Source organism: Stegodyphus dumicola, chromosome X1 (genome assembly GCF_044657685.1).
Source record: "Stegodyphus dumicola isolate Sdum_Otavi_A_Nest chromosome X1, ASM4465768v1".
Lineage (NCBI taxonomy): Eukaryota > Metazoa > Arthropoda > Arachnida > Araneae > Eresidae > Stegodyphus > Stegodyphus dumicola.
This window is the reverse complement of record NC_140780.1, coordinates 252,253,355-252,274,597: the sequence shown is the minus strand read 5'-3', so window position 1 is coordinate 252,274,597 and position 21,243 is coordinate 252,253,355. Positions and strand designations below refer to the sequence as shown.

Sequence of the window (21,243 nt, the reverse complement as noted above, 5' to 3'; positions counted from 1 at the left end):
GTATAAATCATTGTTCCACCATACAGATTTTGAGTGCTATGCATTGTGCCATGAACTTGGAGCATTCTTATCTGCATTTTACGTGTCGTTGTGAATAGAAATGGAGCAGCTGCTCAAAGGAAATTGTTCTTGCTATTTTCTGTTTCTATGACATTCAGCCAGAAGATATTATAATTTTTAAATTTTGATTTATATGTTTAAATCCAAAATAATTGATTTATATAGCAGCCAAAAAGGAGCCTAACACCCTCACACTTACCATTTGGATTTTCTTAGTCTAGAGCTTATCAGTGGGCTTCTTTCAAAGCTTTTAGTTTTTTTTTTATCACTGTCAGTCAGTGGCAGCACAATCCAAATTCAAATCTTAGAGAGCAACCCCCGCCCCCCTCTGGCTCCGATGTTATCCCAATGTGGAATGAGCAGTAGGTCTCTTGTGATGTCCATTTCCAGGGATGTATTTCTTATCTTCAAATTATAGGACTGTAATTGAATATAGTACACCTAGTAAGTCTACCTATAGGTGACTTATGCTTAAAATCCATTTTAAGTGTTGATAATTAGATACCAGAGTAATCTCTTGACCATCATTCTAGCCACAAAATTTATTCAAGGCCTGTACAACAATATATAAGGGCTTTTTGCTTTGTTGTAGAGTAATTTCTGTGGATGGCTGACAACAAATGGCTAGCATATTGTATTGGATGTACTTATGAACCTCTTCCTTGTAATAAGCATAGTTACTAGCATTTGTCTGAATAAGCTTTGTTGCATCATTTTGCTTTAAGATGCGAGGTACTAACAAAAAATCTCTTTAATGCCTCATTTTTAAGAATTTTCTTAATTTCTTCTTTTTAAATAATTTTCTTCCTCTGGTCCCTATGTCTAGCTTACATTCTTCCAAGTTTACTTTAGTAGTCTAACTGTTTCTGAAAATTTCGGTATGAATCTTCTATACCAGAAACAGATCTTAAAGAAAGACTGCACATGTTTTAAATTTCTTGGAGCAGACATCTGTATAGCAGAGGTTTTTTTCCTAGATCAAACTCTACTCCTTCACCAGTGACTGATATTTCACTTTACTACAACCCAAACTGCATTTCTCATGATTTGCATTAAATTTTAATTGAAAACGTTTCTGAAAATTGCTTCTAAATCAGCTACATGCTTTTCAAAAGTTTCAGACAGTATTATGATATCATGTAAGTAAGAGAGAAGCACCATATTTTTTATGCTGTTTCAGAATTTATCTCTTAATCTAAAAAAATGGCTGGAGCAGTTTTCAGTCTGAAAAGTATTCGAACAAACTGGAAAGTTCCAGGACAAACAAATGCTGTTTTTTCTCTGTTGATGGGAAATGCTGATTTGGCCAAAGACTGAAAATCAGTAGTTGTCATATATGGTATATATTTAACAGCATGCAGTAAATCATCTGTCCTAGGGTATAAATGACTGTTTGAACTTCCTGTACTGCCATTAGAGGCTTAACAGGGCTTAGTGGTGCTATTTAAATAAAGAAACTTTGCAATCTAAAACAAGGCCTAAGTCAGGCCCATAAGCAGCAGAACAACCACTATACTACCTGAAATAACTTTAAATAGAATTAACAACTAAAATATGAACTTAAAGTCTAGAAGCTGGTGAGATTTACCAGCTACCAACAAATAACACATTATTACGTGCTTTGTAAAACAAAATATAATGCATGTTACTTACATGCATTATATTTGTTATGTTACTTACATGCATAAAATATGTTGCTAACAGGATATCATAAACAACTTAAATTTTCTTAAATCAGGCAGAGAAATTTTTAAACACAATAAATATATAAATTTGTTTCATATACAGATACATATTTTATGAAATTTGACAATTTCAAATTGGTCACACTACTTTTACATAGATCTTTTAGAGTATTAAATTTAGCAATATCTGGAATAAATCTTGGAACAATATTTTTCATAGAATATCTAACTAACAGGTGCTCAAGATCAACATTACTCATGCCACAAGGACAGGCACGATTTTAATCGAAAACCTATTAAAATAAAATGGAAAATGACCAAGATACTAATAATTGAGATTAAATGATATGTGAATCTTCCTTTGGATTCTGGGTCTAAGCCACTTTGCTTGCCAAACTTTTTCTTTTCAACAAAGATTTCAGACTGTCAAAGGAAATCTTTACTTCAAAATCAATACTTTGATTTTTAGTGGCAGCCTTTTCCAGTCTATCTGCTAACTCGTTACCGATAGTCCCAATATGACTCTTTGTCCAAAAGAGTTTAATATCTCTGAAAGTGCTAAGAAAAATGAGCCTATCTGTTATCTGTTTAATTAAATCGTTACTTTGACAAATATTCGTGATTGAAACAATTGCGCTTTCGCAGTCTCTATAAATTTCTACAGGATCTAGCATAGAATTAGAAATAAGCCAATATAAGGCCTCTCGTAGAGCCACTAACTGTGTCTGGTAGACAAAGGTATTGTCAGAAAGTCTATATTTCCTTTGTATGCATAGTTTCTCGTGTGAGAACATGCAAAAGGCTGTCCCCACATGACCATTTAATTTTAATACTGTAAAAACAGAATAGCCTGTCATATTAGGGAGGCCTTTATGCCAATCCAACCATTTCAATAAAGCTGGATGAATGTCTAATCCTCTCTCAAAGTCAAAATCTCTAGCTGAGAAGACCTCACTGAAGCAATAGACAGTTATAGCATATTCTTTTTTTGCTAAAATATTGATTGGAAGACATTCAGACAAAATCTGAAAAGCTACTGTGGAAACAGTTCTAAAGCACTTAATAAAGTGATTTTTTTGAATTTGCAAAATTTTGTTACGCATTCGGACCGATCCAGTCCACCATGCACTACGTGCATACAAGATCTTTCTCTCTATAGCTCTTTTATGTAAACTCTTAAGAACTTTACCTTGGAGATTCATTTTACTAAGTCTATTAAGAATGTGAGTGCATTCAATCTGTATTTGATCTGGGTGAGGTATAAAAATGAACTTTTCATCAATCGCTGATAATCCCAAGCATCATCATCAGATTTATTTGCAGTAAGTTATGCAACATCAGTGGGCAGAAGACCAACAAGAAACGCTACTCACTTTGGCATTGGTACCTTCAGAAGAGTTAATTGCCTCTCAAGCAAGACCAGAAATAAACTTATATCAGCTTTCTTAGGATCAAAATTAGAACTAAGTTGTTTAGTTATAACTTAGGCATTTCTGCGTATGCAGAAGATACCGTTGTAGATTTTGCTCTGCTATCAATAATACTAGATTGTAAATTTAATTTCTCCATTTCAAACAACTGTTCGTTATCTTGTCTTACTCAGTATGCTGTTCTATTTCCATTTCTTGCCTATCATCTGTGATGCGATTCAAACATTCTTTTGTAAACTCCTCATTATATGTGGGACTAGTGATTATAGCATTACTTATTTTAGAAATTCTAAAATTTTCCTCTATTACTACACCTAGTTGCTCCGCTAATTCATTTAAATCTTTTTTCTTCCCTTTTCCTAAATAAGCCACGTTTAAATGAAAGTTCATAAATTTCCTCAAAATGTACATCTAAAACATTTAATATGCCAACATATATGTGGTTTAAAATATTTTTGTATGGATTTAGTACACATCAAACTTACGTAATCAGAAGCAAAGCATAAAATGGAATAATAACTCATTTTACATCACTTTCTATTATTTTCTGAAATAACATAAAATACTCTTCTCTGACCATAAACTGTGACAGAATACTTTCAGTAATTTGCATTAGTTCAAATAGTAACTAGAGACTATATATTTCAATACCTTTTCTGTTGTTCAGTGTTCAAAACAAAACTAAGAATTGTTTATGTACTTATTATATTTGACATTTATTTTCACTGCTTCATATCAAAATTTGCATAGAACAAAATACTTGAACTTTGTATGAAATACTCATTCAAATACAGTGGTGCACTATTTATACTTCTTTTAAGGTTTCAAGGGACCATTCACAAATGACATGCTAATGAAATCTTAGTTTATGGTGTGAAACATTATTATTATTTATTAGTTAACGTTTTTGATACTACTAACCTACCACTAATATTATACAATTTTTATCCTCTTTTAAATTTGTTTAAAATACACTCAAAGGAATAAAAATATTTTCTTTTAAGCATAACATAAAAAGAATTACAAGCATAATATTTACAGCTCAGTGATGATTACATAATATTATAACCATGATGCCTGTGAAGATAACTACACAGTCGTTTTTTCTCACTGTTCGCCAATGGTGGCACAATCCAAATTCAGATCTGGGGGGGGGAGGAGAGCAAAGTCCCTCTGGTGAGTTAAAATGAGAGGAGAAAAGTTATACAATTTTTTATTTGTTACATAATTAAGTTTATAAATATATGTATTTGTAAAGTGCTTTAGTCAATACTGATGTGAAATTCTGAAGTGCCAAGAATTATCTGTGCCAGTTAATGTTTTATTTCTGCAAAATGTAAAGTTGGAATTTCCTTTATCTTATTCATTAAAAATAATTTATATGTATGTGTGTATGAATGTATGCATTTATATATATGTATATACAATCACTATACTCTTATTTCTTTCTAGTTCTTGATGTTGCTGCTTTTGAACGCTTATTAGGACCCTGCATGGCTATAATGAGTCGTAATGTTGATCATTATCGACAACAAGTTGTTGAGTTATTTGGCTCAGAAGCAAATATTAGTGATTTACGATGATCTAACTATCCACTTGTTCTCATCTATAAGCATTTGATTGGACATATTACTGTGCTTCAAATCATATCTGAGGTCAATTTATGTACCTCCCAAATATGTCACATTTATGTTAATCTAGTCTGATTTCTCTGTAACAATATAGAACAGTAATATTGTATGTTGATGATGAAGTTATGTAGTTTATTTATACATTCTAGAATTTCTTTCTAGTCTGTTTACACTATAATCAGGAAAATTTAGTTCTTTATAAAAGATATATAGTAGCATTTTCACATGTATTAAAAAGATGTGTATATATGAATCGTGTAATAAACTGTTCTTACATTAATTGTAACAAATGTATCTGACAGTATAATGTAAAAGTTTTGTGTATTGATTGTAACCCGAGTGCAATATCAGTTCTAAACTAAAATGAGAAAATAATACTTGTATCCACAGTCATATTTTAAGGGAGTTGAAGCTGTTTTTATATTGCAAATGTATGTAATAATAATTTTTAGATTCAAAAAATTGTCTTTACCTACATTATTGTTATTCAGTGAGTAATGTAATATGGTTTACACATAGCTGTGTTTTGATTTATTACAGGTATTTTTATTCTAGGATGATGAATTCATATGTGATGGATGCCCTTGATTTTCATTATTTTAAATGAGAAATTCATAGTGAATTTGATAAAGTAGCTTTAAGTTATTGTGATTTTGTAAAACTCATAGTTATTAAATGTATATACATAGTGTTTTGTTATTTCTTGAAATTAAAAACGTATGAACTGAATCTTAATAGTGTTTTATTTTAATATACAAAATATTACTGTAACATTTTACTTTGCTTTGTGCAAGAATGGATTTTTTTAAATTTTATTTTTCTGGCATAGTTGTCTTCCATATCATTAAATTGAAGAGCTATTTGGCTACTGTAAATATTTTTATAAAGATCCTGATTTAGAGTTTCTTTCTTAACTTAATCATTATAATTATTATTTGTTACTTGTTCTCTTGTATGTTTTGTTCTCATAATTCCTCATTGCCTTCAGTGCTGTATTATGAAGGCAACGTAATGTATGATTGCTTTTTTACTGTCCATAGTTCATTACAATAAATAAAAAGTGCTAAGTCTGCTCTTACAAAGCATGGTATGCTCAAATATCTGAGTTTACGTTCAGATTTAGATACTAATTTTAAAATCCTGCTTTTCATAACAAATGCTGAATTCAGTTTTTTTTTTTTTTTGTTGTTGTCTTTCAGAAGTGTGCACGTTTAGTATACGGGAAACAATATTCAAAAGTGATTTTACCTAATGTGATTATTTGTATTGCATTTTCATAGTTGGAGTAGAAATTAAAGTTGCACGATCTTAATATGCTAGTGTTTATAGGTAGTCTATTTCCAGTTTAATTACATACATGCTGTTTTGATTTCATATTATCAGTCTTCTGCATTATTTAGTTTTGTGGTAACATCTGCATTTTGTTAAAATTATGTTGCTGAATCGGCATGAGGTCATAAATTTCCGTTATCTTTTAAAGGAGGTGAGCATTTAGACTGTTAATGTTTCCTAGGTGCAAATAAACTTTTGTTTTATTGAGTGTTAAATGGATTGTGTTTTTATTTCTTAATTTTTTTTAATAACAGGAATGTAGTTGAGTGCAGTAACTGTACTCGTATAGGATTTCAAAAGTTTTATTTTTTGCCCCTCTTTTTATTTTATTTGTATTCTGTAGCTTACAGAAATTCTATGTGTTAATTTTTAGGGAATAGCTATTTCTTTTCTGAGTGGAAATTTGCATACCATTTGTTTTTATTAGATATTGCTTTGAATTTTAATCTTTAATCATTTTCTGTTGTTCATTAATGATTGTTATTCATATCCATGTGTATATTTGTTCATTTATATATCATATATATAATATGTAACTATAGTACTCTTCTTCTGTAAAATATAACGTTATAGTTTCTCTAATGATTTCTGTAATTAATATTTATTTCTTTGGAAAACTGCCTTTATGCTTGAAATGCGTCCTTAAATGTGAAAGGGTAACTTTCTTAAAAAGCAAGAAAAGGTGAAGAAAATTAGTTTGTATTTCTTTGAAGAGTATTTTTAAAGCATGTTAAAGAAAATAACCATTTATATCACAGAGTAAGAATATCTATTTAATATTTTTATGAAATGTTGTATTTATAGAAATGCACTGAAAATCAAAACGTTTCAGCTCTTCAACTGTAAAGATTTTTACATAAATTTATTTTATAGTTTACGTAAGTTAAATTGTTGCTGGTTATTATTTAAAAAATTTTCTGCATCATATCTAGATACATAAATCTTTAGAAATTTCCTCATGATTCTTAACAAAAATTAAACATTGTTTTCTTGTTTATTTGATATTTTATGTTCCGCAGAAGTAAAATGTGTTTAGAAAGTTTTTGCAGTGTTGTTTGTGTGCGAGTGATATAACAAACTAGAAACAGGTGATAAATTAATAATGACTCAAAAATATTTTTCATGGACTATCGTAAATAGTGTAAGCAAAATTCTGCGCTTTAAGAGAATTAATGTTTTATACTTCATCTGTACCCAGTCCCATCAACAGTCAGACTAGGAGGCTTGAATATACTATTTTTTTTTAATTTCATTTGTATATATATAGTAATAAATTTTGATTCTAAAAGTCAAATATTAAAGCAAACAAGTTGGGTTGCAATTTTGTAAGTTTAATAAAAAATGTACATTGCCTCTTTATTAAACATGGAATGCGTCTATAACTTTATGGTATGCTAATGTGTGTAATAATCTGTGTGTGTTTTTCTTTGTAACTTTTCTTTTGGTAAGGATTATAAACTAATGCAATTAAAATATACCTTATATGCTGGAAAATTAAAACCAGATTGTGTTACAAAATTTAAATGAGAATACTAAATGTTATAAAAGAATTACTGTTTTAGCGTCCTGAAATTCTTAATTTTCTTTTAGTAATATTATATTACTTTGATATTGCAATTTGACAAGTTAATTTTAAATAACCAGCAAAACATTAAAATGCTAATAGAAGTATCTTGCTGAAAGTATTGGAACAGTTGATAAAGTTAAGCCATTTAGTGACACTTGAACATTTAATGGACCTAACTAGAATGATGGTCAACCTTTTGCTGTTTTCTCAGTCTTTACTTGTTGTGGAAGACATTATACAAGTTTCTAAAAGATTATACCTGGGCTATTCAGGTTCTATGCCCATCTCATTCAACCATTCAGCTACCTTGATTTATAAAGGTTTATTCTCTGCAATTTTCTGAATTTAGCTGGAATTTTGCACTGTGTCTGCTTTAAAGCAGCTGATTTGAGTGAAGACAGGTTTGTAGTTGCTATTGTAATGCATGTTCTGTGAGATTCAGTTTCAAACTTTGTGTAAATTTGCAAAGTTTTTTTCCATATCCCTTAGCAAACTGCATAATTACGAGCATTAATTTTTCAATGGGAGCACTGATATATTAATAAGCATGTGGAGCCATGCTGAACAGATCTCACAACATAGCATAGAATTATCAGGAATGGCCAGGTAAACATGGAATCTTTAATCTGTTGACAAAAGTCAAGAGAACTATCCATTCAAAAAAAAAAAAAAAAATAGAGCCACAAAATAAACAGTTTCATAGTCTGCACAATACAATAGCTCAGATAGCATCTGCTTGACACTTCCCACGCATATAATGTGACCATTAGATTTCTAAAATATGTAACAATATTCATCACCATATGCAATTTTTTTTTCCTTACCCCATAGTTCAATGGCAAAGCATTCTATATGGAAGCTTCGGCTTACCCATGGTAATCCTTAAAGTTCAATTAACATTGTGAAGTTTTCACACACAACAGGATTTGCTGCTGATGCTGTTAGTAAATAAACAGACTTTTCTGAGAGAATCTCTGCAGTACTTGCTGGCACATGTCTGAGAGTTTATGAAAACTATCATTGGCTACCTTGAATATTGTTTCATCCTGTTCTTGCTTTATTATGACATAACACTGAACTGGGTGAGTTTAAACTGGTCCAAAATCTCATGAATGTATCCAGTCTATTAATTAATGGCATCTGCTGACGGTGCCTTATGCAGGGTCACTGAGTTCTGATGGATATATTGCAATAAAGGATCACAATTAGTATTCTCAGAAAGGAACTGCTGTTATTTATAACTTAATTTATGCTGCTGCCGTAGTGGCCAAAATCCTGCGTTTTTGAATCCAGTACTTCCGGTCAGGAGCTTTATTAGAAAGAATACTGTGGAATCTTTTGAAATTTTTTAGAATTTAGAAAAAATTAAAACTTAAATAACCAGCTCATTAATGTAAAGTTTTCGCCAATATTGAACTTGAAACTCATTAAATCAGGATTTCTACAATTATATAACTGATACATCTGTTAGCAGCATTTTATATTTTCTGTTGCTTAAAATATATTTTATTGTCCCCCCCCATACTCGGTTGCATTTCATAATTTAATAAACATCTAATTTTCTTGTCGCCTTGCCTTTTTTTTTTTTTTTTTCTGTTGTTGTTGTTAAACTATTCCTAATTTATCTGCATTACGGTGAGAATAATTGTAACTACCTATGGATTTTTGTTCCAGCTGAGCCATTTTCTGCTGAAACGTTGTATGTTGTGGTGCTTTATGCTATATTTGTGCATTTAGCTTCTGTTGCCATCTCTTTCAGAACTAATCTTTCTGTTCTCTGTGCTTTGTAATTTTTTGTAGTAAAATTTTATGTCTTGATATTACTTTCTGCTCTTACAATATATATTTTGTACAAATAAGTAGATGAAATTTTTATGATTTGTTTAAATTTTAGATTGTTAAATTTTTGTATAGTTATATTTGTTTTGCCATGCATGCATTTTTTTAAATAAAAGTTCTTTGTGTTGAGAATTTGTTTTTATTGTTCATCCTCCTAAGTTGCCATTTTTTACTATATTAATTAGGTAAATAAAACGACAAATAGTTTTTTTGTTTTGTTGACTGGTTAGATATGACTCAATATTACATGCATAGATGGACTTTTTTTGTTCCCCATGTTTTAATCCAATTAAGTAAAAAATCTTTTAAAGCCCTAAAGCAGTTCTTTTTATGGTTTTACAGATTATATATTATACATTTAAGGAAATATGATGGGCCTTTCATAGAATTCAACTGCAGTTGCAGATTAATTATTCACATGCATTTAGGTTTTTTCGTTGCATTAAGCACGTACTGTTTTTCACGAATGTTTATGTATACACACATTCATATGAAGATAAGTTATCAGAAACTAAATGTGTTTAATTCAGTGATTAAATACTTTCTACTAACTTGCACAGCATCTCTTCATTTATTTGCTTCCTTTTCATCTAACCTTATTGCACATTAAAAAAAAAAGTTGTGCATGATTGTTAAAGAAAACTTTCATAACTGTTTTCCTGTATCTGTGTGTGTATATATAGAGAGAGGGAGAGATTGAAGTATGTGAATATTAACACGTTAAGCATGGTGCTGGGCCCTTCCCTGGGGTTTGGCACTGGAATTTTCATTTGGCTGGCATCTGTCCGCGGGACCGACAGTATTAAAGTTAAAAAATAAATATAGTCTCGATGAAATGTGATCAAATTTAGTTTTAGTTAAATGTATTGAAACATTCTAAACAAAAATACGGCTTAGTTCGCTGCCGGCTGAACGGAAAGGACAGCAAATTTGGCACCGCGCTCAGCGTGTTAAAAGCTTGATCATCAAAATATTTCCTTTCTAAACTAATTCTTTATTTCATATTCTATACTGTTTTCGTTTATTTCATCTAGAGTTATATCAGTTTACAGAGTCATTTTTGCCTGTGTAATTCTTTTTTTTTTTTTTTTTTTATCTGTTGCATTTCATTCCCATAATGTGTAATTTTTCAAGTTTGAACGCGAACATATATGGAAAACATGTAGCAGCTTCTTTTGGCATGTCGAATTAAAAATTTCTTGCCATTCAAGATTTGCTCAATGCATTTTTGGAGCTAGGGTAAGGATTATTTCTTACAATTACACGTGTCTGAAAGCAGTCAAAATCCATTTTTATTGTAAATTGATCTAGAGATGAAATTACGAGCCTTGTAATTTTTCTCTTAAAATTCAGTAAATTTTAGGAATTTGATTAAAATTTAGCTGATACTTGGTTTTTGAATCCTTTAATGTTCAAAATGTGGTCAAATTTGCTAAAATTTTCATACTACAGAACTAAAATTTAAGAAAAAGATGAAACAAATCCAAAATTAAATTATTTTTTTTAATTCATTGCAGCTTCTTACATAAAGACCTGACAATTCTTTGTGATGCAAATATAAAAAGTATGTAAAAATATATATTATGATGGCATTATTTTGGTACAAGATTCCATGCACGTTTGAACTCCATAATTTTGATATCAGTTTTTTTGTCTTTAAATTCAAGTCTGGTAAAGAGCAGCATACAAAAATGTATTTGTGATAACTAAGAGGGGAAAATTCGCTTAAAACCCCCAAGTTGACAGTAGTTATTAACTATGCCTAGATCTGTTTAGAAGATAAAAGAATTTCCAGAACATTCAAAACTGTCTCAAGCAACTTCAGAGATAAAGTTCTAAATGTACTTTAGGCGAATTTTCTTTACTTTCTTTGAAATTCTTTACCTCATTTAGTTTTAATGCTTTGTGACTTGTACAAAAGGTGTGAATATACTTTCTTTTGATAAATATCATTCTGTTCATGTTTTGTAGTATGAAATATTTGATCTGCTTGAATGGCATCTCATGGAGTGGTATTATAGTACAAATTTGTTTGGTATTTAGTTTTTAATATTTTAACAGTACATGTTAAAGATATGTAAATTGTACTTCTTATAAGAACTGTTTTCGTACTTTACTATTTTAAGCTTAAAACTTTGCCATGATTAAGGGGGGTGATAGCTGGTTTACTTTGGAAAATCTTCAGGTCTTGTGTATAATTTGGGGGGAGGGAGGGAGAGAAGAGATTTTTTAAGTTAACAACCAGTTAGTTAGGTATAAGGGTTACTGCATGTGAAGTAATTGTCTTATCTGTTTATCGAGGCAGTAAATGCAGTTTAGTTTTTAAAGGATTAGCATGAGTATTGTAAGTATATGACAGTCGTCTATGAATTTTAATTCTTTCATTTTATGTGCATTTCTGTTTCCTATGGCATTTCTGATTCCAGATGTGCATTTCTGTTTCATATGGCACACAAAGATTAATGCAAGTTCAGTGTTGTTTTATGCATTATATAAATGTGGTGTTCATGCTCTATTTGTTTGAATGCTTATGACTTTTCATCAGTATTGTTTAGAACTTGTTGTTTCATGAAATAATAATTTCTCCCACCTTAACTTTGAACATGAATATCTTTTCTGATTAAAAGCAGATTTACGACTGAAGTGATATTAAATAAAATTGGCTCTTGGTGTGACTTTACAAAAAAATCTTGCAATTAGTCTTTTTGACCCATATTATTTCTCTTCAAATTATTTTATGTTTTGTAACAATAGAGCACCTAAAGAAACTTTTCTCTCATTTACATTTTCACATATTCTCAAATTTATCATTCTAAGAAATTTTAATTGCTTATTTATTATGCATTTAGCATATTTCTTAGTCACATTAGCAAGAATGAAATTTAACAGCATCAAACATCAGTTAAATCAGTTTTTGTTGATATTTTTTTTTATTCTTAGAGTTTTAATAAATTTAAAATCTGATGAAAGCATATAATGTTTGCATAAATTTCTTTTGCAGTAGCTTACATGTTCAGTGGGTAGGCCATCTTCAGATTCTGTGCCTGATTTCCCTCTTTTCTTGCCACTAAACATCTCATCATATCCACATTCACATGGTTGAAATGAATATGTTGTGCTTTTCTACTCATGAATTGATCCACATTTAGTATATCATATTTACAAGTAGATTTCAACAGTGTAATAAGATTTCATTATCATTGTGAGGTAATAAAATTTCAGCAGTATTTATTTATTTGTTTGTTTCATTCATGTATGTTCATTTTTTGAAGATTTGTGTTCCATTTAGAATTAGCTTTTGAAACGTCAAATGTTTCAGTGTCAGAATGTAATTTAGTTGTACATTTTGATGTGTTTGCTACTGACTGTTTCATAAAAGCAAGTTTTCTATTCTAGAAAGTCTTATCACATTTCTAAATTGCTAAACAATATGCATTCAATGCAAATTTGAGTCTTTCACGTGTAAACTACTTTGTAAAATAATACCAATAGCAGTAATACCTCCTACTGCTGTATGCATTGCAAAATACAGAACTAGCATAGCAATGCTGGAAATTATGAAAAATGTGTGTGATTACAATGTTAATTTATATCAGTTAAGAACTGAAAACAGCTAAATGAATTTTACAAACTGCATGTTTGGGAAAGGAGAATGAATGATTTACTGTGTGATAATGGTATTAGCCTCTGCAGATAAGTAAAGTAATTTCTGCTCAAAGGTTACTTAAATCAATGAAATTTCATATATGTGATCGAGTCTTGGTTTTGCCTACATGTCTTGATGATTATCTCGTATTTTGTAAGTCTGTGGTGGGATATTTGGTAACCATCTTATTATGCACTGGGTAGGTGTGTTCCCTCCTACCTATATACATTTGTATAATTTTAATTTCTCTACTAACTTTACTGCTCTTTCCCTCTTTTTAAAAAGAATTAATATTTTTGTAGTTGTTTCACCATTTTTTAATATATGAATTCTTGTGTAACTCATTTCACTATTTGATGTTACATTGTATGTGCATAATGCATGCCGTAACCAAGCTGAAACTTTTAAATGCAATAATTACTTCCAGTACGAATCTTAACATCCTCAAAATTCAGTGTATGTATTATTACAGTAATATTTGTTTAGAGTAAATATATTATATTAATGCTGTAATGAAAAACTTTTACACATATTTATTGTATATTTTCCTGGGTTATTTTTACATGTTTTATGATTAGTTACAGTCTTGTAATTATTTAAGCTGAAAAAAAAAATATTTGAAAAAAAATAATGCCAGAGAATGTAGTTGCAATATTCTAGGGGAGGTAAATTGTGATATGTTCAATTAAATGCATACTTAATTAAGTTTGTTTTACAAATTCTGTTTACCAAGAATTCAATATTATTTTCCTGTAGATAATTTTTAATAAGTTGTATACTCTGTGAAATGTTAGTATGAGTTATACTCAGTTTTATTAGAAATTAATTTGAATATGTACTTTAATATTTTTAATTAAGTACTGTATTAATTAGCTTTGCTTTTTTATATTGTTGGGCAAACAATAAATGCTCTCTGGAATTAAATATGCAATTCTTTTTCCATTTAACTGGTATTTAGATACTAACTGATGTAAATAATTTTTAATTCATTTAAGTGTAACATATAATTCCTGTTATTTTTTTAACTTTTAAAATAAATAGAAATTACATTATTGTTATTCCTTTTTTAATCTCGGCCTACAAATTTTTTAAGGTACATTTCTTGCAGAATAGTATGCAATCATATTTTGTTCAATATATGCAATATTAAATTAGTAAGATAACTTTCTTCATGTTATAGGTATCAGCACTGTTTTTCAAAAGATGTCATTTCTATGATGATTTATATTAATAACCACATCATGTAAATCATTATGGTTATCTAACTGTAAACTAACAAGACTTTACTGTAAGCTTTGTAATAATTTTGCTTACTTCAGTCATCTTTTCTTTTATTTAAAAGGAAAGATATTTAGGTACGCATAGTGATGGTAGGTATGTGTGTATATAAACAGTATTATTTGCTACAGTCAAAATGCATAAGCTGTCGATTTAACAGCTGCATTCTCTGGTTCTGTTGCAGTAGAAATATCTCATTGGGATGTAATTATAGCAAAATATTATTTGTTAAATGTGCTTGAATGGATATTTGTGAAATGCAAAATCTATTGTCAGTTTTAATATTATTTTGCATGCTTCATTGTTTTCCTGATATAGTATTATTATCTTCATTTATCTACAATATATATACTACTAATTCATAATAATTGCTCTTGTTTTTCATGTCTTTAAAATTTTGGTAAAATATTTATTTTTATCTGCGTTTTTTGTTAAATTGGAAATTAAATTATGTCTGAAATTAGTTAGTCAAAAAGGCTTCTGTGAAGTAATTAATATAAAAGATGCCTTTTCCAGTATGTATTTTAACTGCCATGAAGTTTTGTCAGTACTATGCATGTAAACCAGTAATATTTTTGATATGAAAAGAATGAAATTATAAGAGTTATACTTACATACTGCAGCCTAACCTTAGTATTTTAACCAAGCATGTTTAGCAATTTAAGAATTGCATCCGTAGCTCATTTTAGTATATTGCTGTATTCAAGAAATGATTGTATTTGTACCTACATGCTGCATATTTAAATTTGAATATGTTAAACTGTTTTCAATAAGTGTCCTTGTGGGAATCTCTTGATGACATAAAATTGTGTCATTGTGAGATTTCAAAAATATATGCTGTAAATCCTGCTTGACATAAACTTAGATTAATCAAACTGTGTAGATAAATAGCATTGAGACTTCAAATCTGGAAGTTCGTCATTTTTGATTATTTCAAATAACTTTTTTCATGCTTTAGAAATAAATATATATTTTATATTGGGGACAAGCAATTTGATAAAAAAAATGAAGCGTGAAATCTCCATTTGGATGATTTTCTTGTATATGACTGCTAGACAACTATTTTTTAACATTGCAACCAAAAAAACACTATAATGTTTTTCATTACTAAATATAAAAAATTATCAGTAGTAGTATAAATGTTAGAGATATGTAAATGTATTGTAATTTATAGTTTTTCATAATAATTTATTATTTGTATGTTTTTCTACCATAATTTCTGAAAATATTTCTTATAGGTTATCCAAAACGGCTTTACCTTCATTAGTTTGGTAAATGTGGTTTTAGTAATATATGCTTTAAATGTGAAACAAGTGACTCATTGGTGGAGGTATTTTTATCAGTAGCTAAATATTCTTGCTGATTAACAGTTAATTGTCCATTTAAGAGCTGATAAATGTGCTTACCGAACATGGTTATCGTAAATAAGCTAGTGCAGTTGGGAAAAAGGCAAAGAAGCAATTTTCCGTGCCAATCTCTCTCTTTTTTTCCATATTTTTAAAATTTTACGTTTGTATTTTCCTTCCACTTTTATGATTCATATATGTCTCTCTAAGTATTATAGTTTATTATTTCTGTACTTATCTGAAAGCAAGAATTATATTTATGTAAGGAATTATGCGTCTAGTTGTGTAGGTTTGCTTGTATTTGTAGAAAATCAATTATGGACTGGCAGATGTTAAGTTTAAGCTTATTTAATAAAAATTATTGCATGGTTTGTCATCATATGCTCATTTTAGGCATATTGTGATAAGATTGGGACTGTTGCTTAATAAATATACTGAACTATTGTGAAGGCCGTGACATTTATTGGAGTTTGTATTTGAAAGATTATGGAAGAACTGTTATTTTTATAATAATAAAATAACGAAAAATTTATCTCTATGATTAACTTTTTAACATCGTTTTATCATGAACAGAAAAATTTGGACTAAGACATGTGAGTTTAATGTATAAAGCACTAGAAAGTTAAATTACTTATTTCAATAACATTTAGTCATTTTAATATTATAAAGAATAATTACTGTTCATTAAATTTGAATTATTTTTTTAAGATAATTAATTTCTACTTAAAAATGAAATTGAGCTCAGAATCAAAATTGCATGTTGCAAGCTTAAAATACTTGTCTACTTATAAACTGAAAAATATTAAAATTAATATAGTGTGTTGCAGTAAAAAAATAACTTAGAAAAGCATTAAATCTCTTGAACTGTATGTAGAGGGAAGCCAGCCTTTTGTGCCTTGAATGTGCTTGTTTATTTTTTACTGACTGTGTACTTCAAATCAAATGCTATAGCCTTCAAGGTGCAAGGGAAGTTTTCCTTCTAAGTGTGAAAACTTTTTAAAGTTTTTAAGTGTATTTTCTTCCCCTGCATTTTGGTAAGTGATCTTAATGTCACATATGAAATTCTGCAGTAATATAGCTTAAAAATGAAAAGCTGCATATGCTAATATATGAAAAATCAGGATTTGTCATTTAAATTTATTATATTCAGCATGCACTCTAAATGAAAAGCTGCATATGCTAATATATGAAAAATCAGGATTTGTCATTTAAATTTATTATATTCAGCATGCACTCTTTTGGTAATCTTCAATGCATATGATTTGTATATTATTTCAGAACCTAAAATTCCTTTTTTTTATCCAGGTACCAGTTTAATAAAGTTGCTTTTTTTTATATTTTATTAAAAAATATACACTGTACACTAAGAAACCATAGTTGAAAGATAATAACAAATATTTTCTGCACCTGTGTGACTTACTCTACTGTTGCTTAAATTATGTAAAAATGATCAAAAATTGGTTTTTCTTTCCAACAGTATATTTTTTTAATTTCGAAAACAATGGCGATAAAAAAGGAACTTTTAAGCCAAATTATATACATATAAATCTTTATTATTCTTCAGTTGCTCAAATAAGCTTTTAATTCTAAGTTTTACTTCCCTCTCCGGGACCTGTTTTAGTAAAAAAAATAATAATAAGCATGCTTACCTAAGTATCAGTAATCTACAAAAAGTATATTGGTACTTGTAATATTAAACTATAATTATGTAACATGAATGGGATGAAGATAAATATATAAATACTTGGTTCATGTGATTGCATTATTAATAAATTGAAGGAAAATTATTTTTTCTAATGAAATATTTTGCAATGTGAGCAATTTGAAGTAGGACAGCCCCCCCTTTTTTTTACATATGGATAATTTAATTTAATCATATGATTGTGTTTAATTATTTAGGTTTGCTTTGAAATATTCATTCAGGGTACATGTCAAACTGAAAAATACACAGTCAATATGCACTGATATGGAAATGAAACAAAGTTCACATTTTGTCTTATCTGTGGGATACAGCAAATGAACTGAAATTCTTACAGTAAAAGGTCATTTATTATTTTTATAATGACTGATATTTATTATTTTTATAATGAGTGTATCATTTGTCTGTGCTGAAAGTTCTTTTTCTGCTGATGATTTTTGTCAGTTTCTTTTTCTATGCAATCTATGTGTATGCTGGCAGATGTTAAGTTCCTTGCAAATCAGTTTTCTTATCGTTTGATTGAGTCTGATATTTTACTGAATTTGTATTTTGTGAATGAATTTTTGTGCATTTATAAATATATAGCAATTCTTATCATACTGAAGATTTTCTCATGACAGCATTTATTTCTTTGATACATTATGTAGTTCATTCAGTATTATATACAGATACCTCAGAAATTCTTTGTTTTCTGTGTTTGCCTATGCATTGTGTAAAAATGAATGTTTATCTTTTACAACTGTGGTCCAAATAATACAGTACACTCCCGATTATCCGCGGAATTGGGTGGCGCGGCCGCCGCGGATAACAAAAATCGCGCATAATCCGAAAAAAGCTAAAAACGTGTATAGCAAAAGAGAAAACAGTCATTCCAACTTTGAAAAATTGTTTTATGTACAATAAAACGTAAAATAAACAGCAGGAAATGTTTAACTAACGCTTAATGTTTTAGTACATCACTCAAAACTAACCTAAAATGCATTTTGTTAATGAAAACAGAAAAGTGCTTTTTACTTACGAGAGGCGTCAAGGATACACAGAAAAATTAATACATATGTACTGTTTTAATACTGTAATGTATTATGTAATTACAAAAGCATAACTGTAAAACTACACCTTTTTGAAGCACTCGGTCATTTGTGTTTGTTTCTTGCTTTGGAAGCATTTTCTCTTGATCCGAGATTGCATTTTTCGTACCAACTCCGCGTTTCTCTGCCAACTCCGCGTCGTCTTGTTCTTCCAAATAGCTCAGCAGTCCGTTGACTTGTAGCAAAGCCGCTTCGTGAGTGTTCCGCATCTGCACAATGGGCTCTTCTTCGCCTTCACTTCGCTGTCCTTCATTCTCGGTCTCTCCCCTTGCTTTCTTCACAATTTCGTTATCTGTCAAGCATTCGAAGCCAGGTACGTAGATGTCACACTCCAACCACTCGTTAATGTTTTCAGCATCGACGTTGTCACCACCTGGAACTGTTTTCACTATATTGGCAACAGTTGCCGTGGGTGTGTTTACATCTTCATTCTCTTCTTCACAACTCAAAGGGGTTAGGTTGTTGTTGGCTTCAACATTAGGCATGAGTTTTCTCCATGATTTTATGAGTGTTGACGGTTTCACTGAGTTCCATGCAGATGCAATATCGTAGATGCTGTCCAAGATTGTGTAGTGTTTCCAAAACTCTTTCAGATCATAACCTTCTTCAAATTTGGTCATTAGCAGCTTGGTTCGGTATGTTCTCTTCATTGTTGCAATGACTCCTTGATTCATGGGTTGGATTAGCGCAGTAACGTTTGGGGGGGAGAAACTGCAAAAATTTGACCATCAGAAGACTTTAGCACGCTTGTTGCTGGGTGAGAAGGTGCGTTGTCGATCAATAGTACAGCTTTTTCAGGCAGGGTTTTCGATTTAAGATGTTTACGCACTTGAAGAATAAAGATTTTTTCGAACCATTCTTGAAAAATGTTTCGGTTCACCCATCCTTTTTTTTTTTTTTTTTTTTTTTGGTTAAAGTAATCATCGGGCAAATTTTCTATTCTTGTGCCTTTGAAAGATCTCGTTTTTTTACTTTCCAATGACAACAAGTCTAGTTTTATGTCCACCACTTGCGTTACTGCAAGACATGATAGCGATCCTTTCCTTGCTGCTTTTATGAGCCTATTCCTTGCTGCTTTTATTTTCCGCTTTACTTTCACTTTCAAATGCTAAAGTGCGAGTGGGAAGACATTTCCACCAAAGTCCCGATTCGTCGGCATTGTAAATTTGTTCAAAAGATAGCTCTTCTTTTAAAACAAATTCTTCAAATTCATGGTGGATATCGTCGGCTCCTTGTTAGTCACCGCTAAGTTTCTCTCCATGAAGTCCAATTTCTCGAATTCCATGTCACTGCTTAAAACGAGTCAACGAACCAGAAGACGCATCAAAAGTTCCTTTCAGGCCTAACAACTCAAAAAAGTTTTTTGCCTTGGCCGGAATGATAAGACCATTTACAGGAGTACCCTCTTTTCGAACTTGAACTAACCACTCTGTCAATGCCCTGTCTAGCTCATCAAAGGTAGAACCCTTCATAGTTTTTCGCGTTTTCATTGCGGAAGCACTGTCCGACATTGATGCAAAGTTCACCAGTTTGTCCTTTTGCTTTAGAATCTCAGGCACTGTTGTTTCCGCGTTTCCGTAATCCAATTCCATCTGCTGCCTTGTAGCGCCGTTTGCTACTTTGGAAATTAATTCTAGTTTTTGCGCAATCGTCAAAACAACCTTCTTTCATTTTCTTGACATTTTAAATCGGTAACGAAAAACACAAAACCAAAATGTACCAGCACTGAACACAATAAAAGATAAGAAATTAACCCCGACCGCTTCGCAAACACTATCAGGCTTAAATTAACAATGGCAAGTGGGAAGAAGTGGACGTGTCAGTAAGATTAAGACGAGAGAAGGCGGTGGAGCGGGCACTGCAAGGCTGAGTACGAAATCACTTACTCATCAGAGTGGAAGGTTCCGAGAAGGCCTGGGATATTTTTGCTATAAATAAGCACGATGTTAGCAAATTTAACGTTTCGCTCAGTTTTGTGAACATTTTTATTTTCTTTGCTTTACGCTGAAAAAAAAACTTTGTGCGGCAGGCGCGGATAATCCGCCCGCGGATAATCGAGAGTCTACTGTATTCACATCAGTGCATAACTACAGTGTTCAGTGATAAGAAAAGTTATTTAAATGTTACATGTTTTTCTATATAATCTATGATTTGATATCAATCTGTCTGATATATACTTGTTCTGTAACTATTCCTTCATCAGATATGTATGGAAATTAAATTTCTCAATGTATAGCTTTGTCGCATAAAATTTATTTTTTAAGTGTTGGGAAAAGGCAGCTGATATATTTTCTTTAATCTTGTATTTTCTTCCTGCAAATGAAAACTATGCATGTATAATATGTTGCAGTTAAAAGCAATTTTAGTTAAAGTTCATATATTGTAATATCATGAAATTAAAATTCCTGGCTGTACTTTCCACATGGGCTTTAAAAATTAGTTTTTTATCAGAACAACTTGACCGTATATGGTGTTTGTTATTACAATGCTATGCAAGTAATATAATTGGATTTTTATTGAAGTAGATGTATTTTGAAACATTATTCTCAGTGTTAGCATTCATGTGCTTTTTTAATGCATTTTTTTGGTGGGTACATTGTCTTATTTGCTTTTGTGCAACAAGTATGTTATTATTTCTGAGA

The 21,243-nt window shown here is 30.3% G+C and overlaps 1 protein-coding gene across 1 annotated transcript in view; it reads left to right on the top strand.

The window, feature by feature from the left end:
* The window catches only part of Pka-R2 (cAMP-dependent protein kinase type II regulatory subunit), an 85,528-nt gene extending 75,852 nt beyond the window's left edge, over nt 1–9,676 (top strand). The window contains exon 13 of the mRNA XM_085807485.1: nt 4,628–9,676. Within this exon, the coding sequence (XP_085663611.1) occupies nt 4,628–4,758 (131 nt within the window). The 3' untranslated portion in view covers nt 4,759–9,676. The remainder of the gene's footprint in view (nt 1–4,627) is intronic.
* The last annotated feature ends 11,567 nt before the right edge of the window (nt 9,677–21,243 follow it).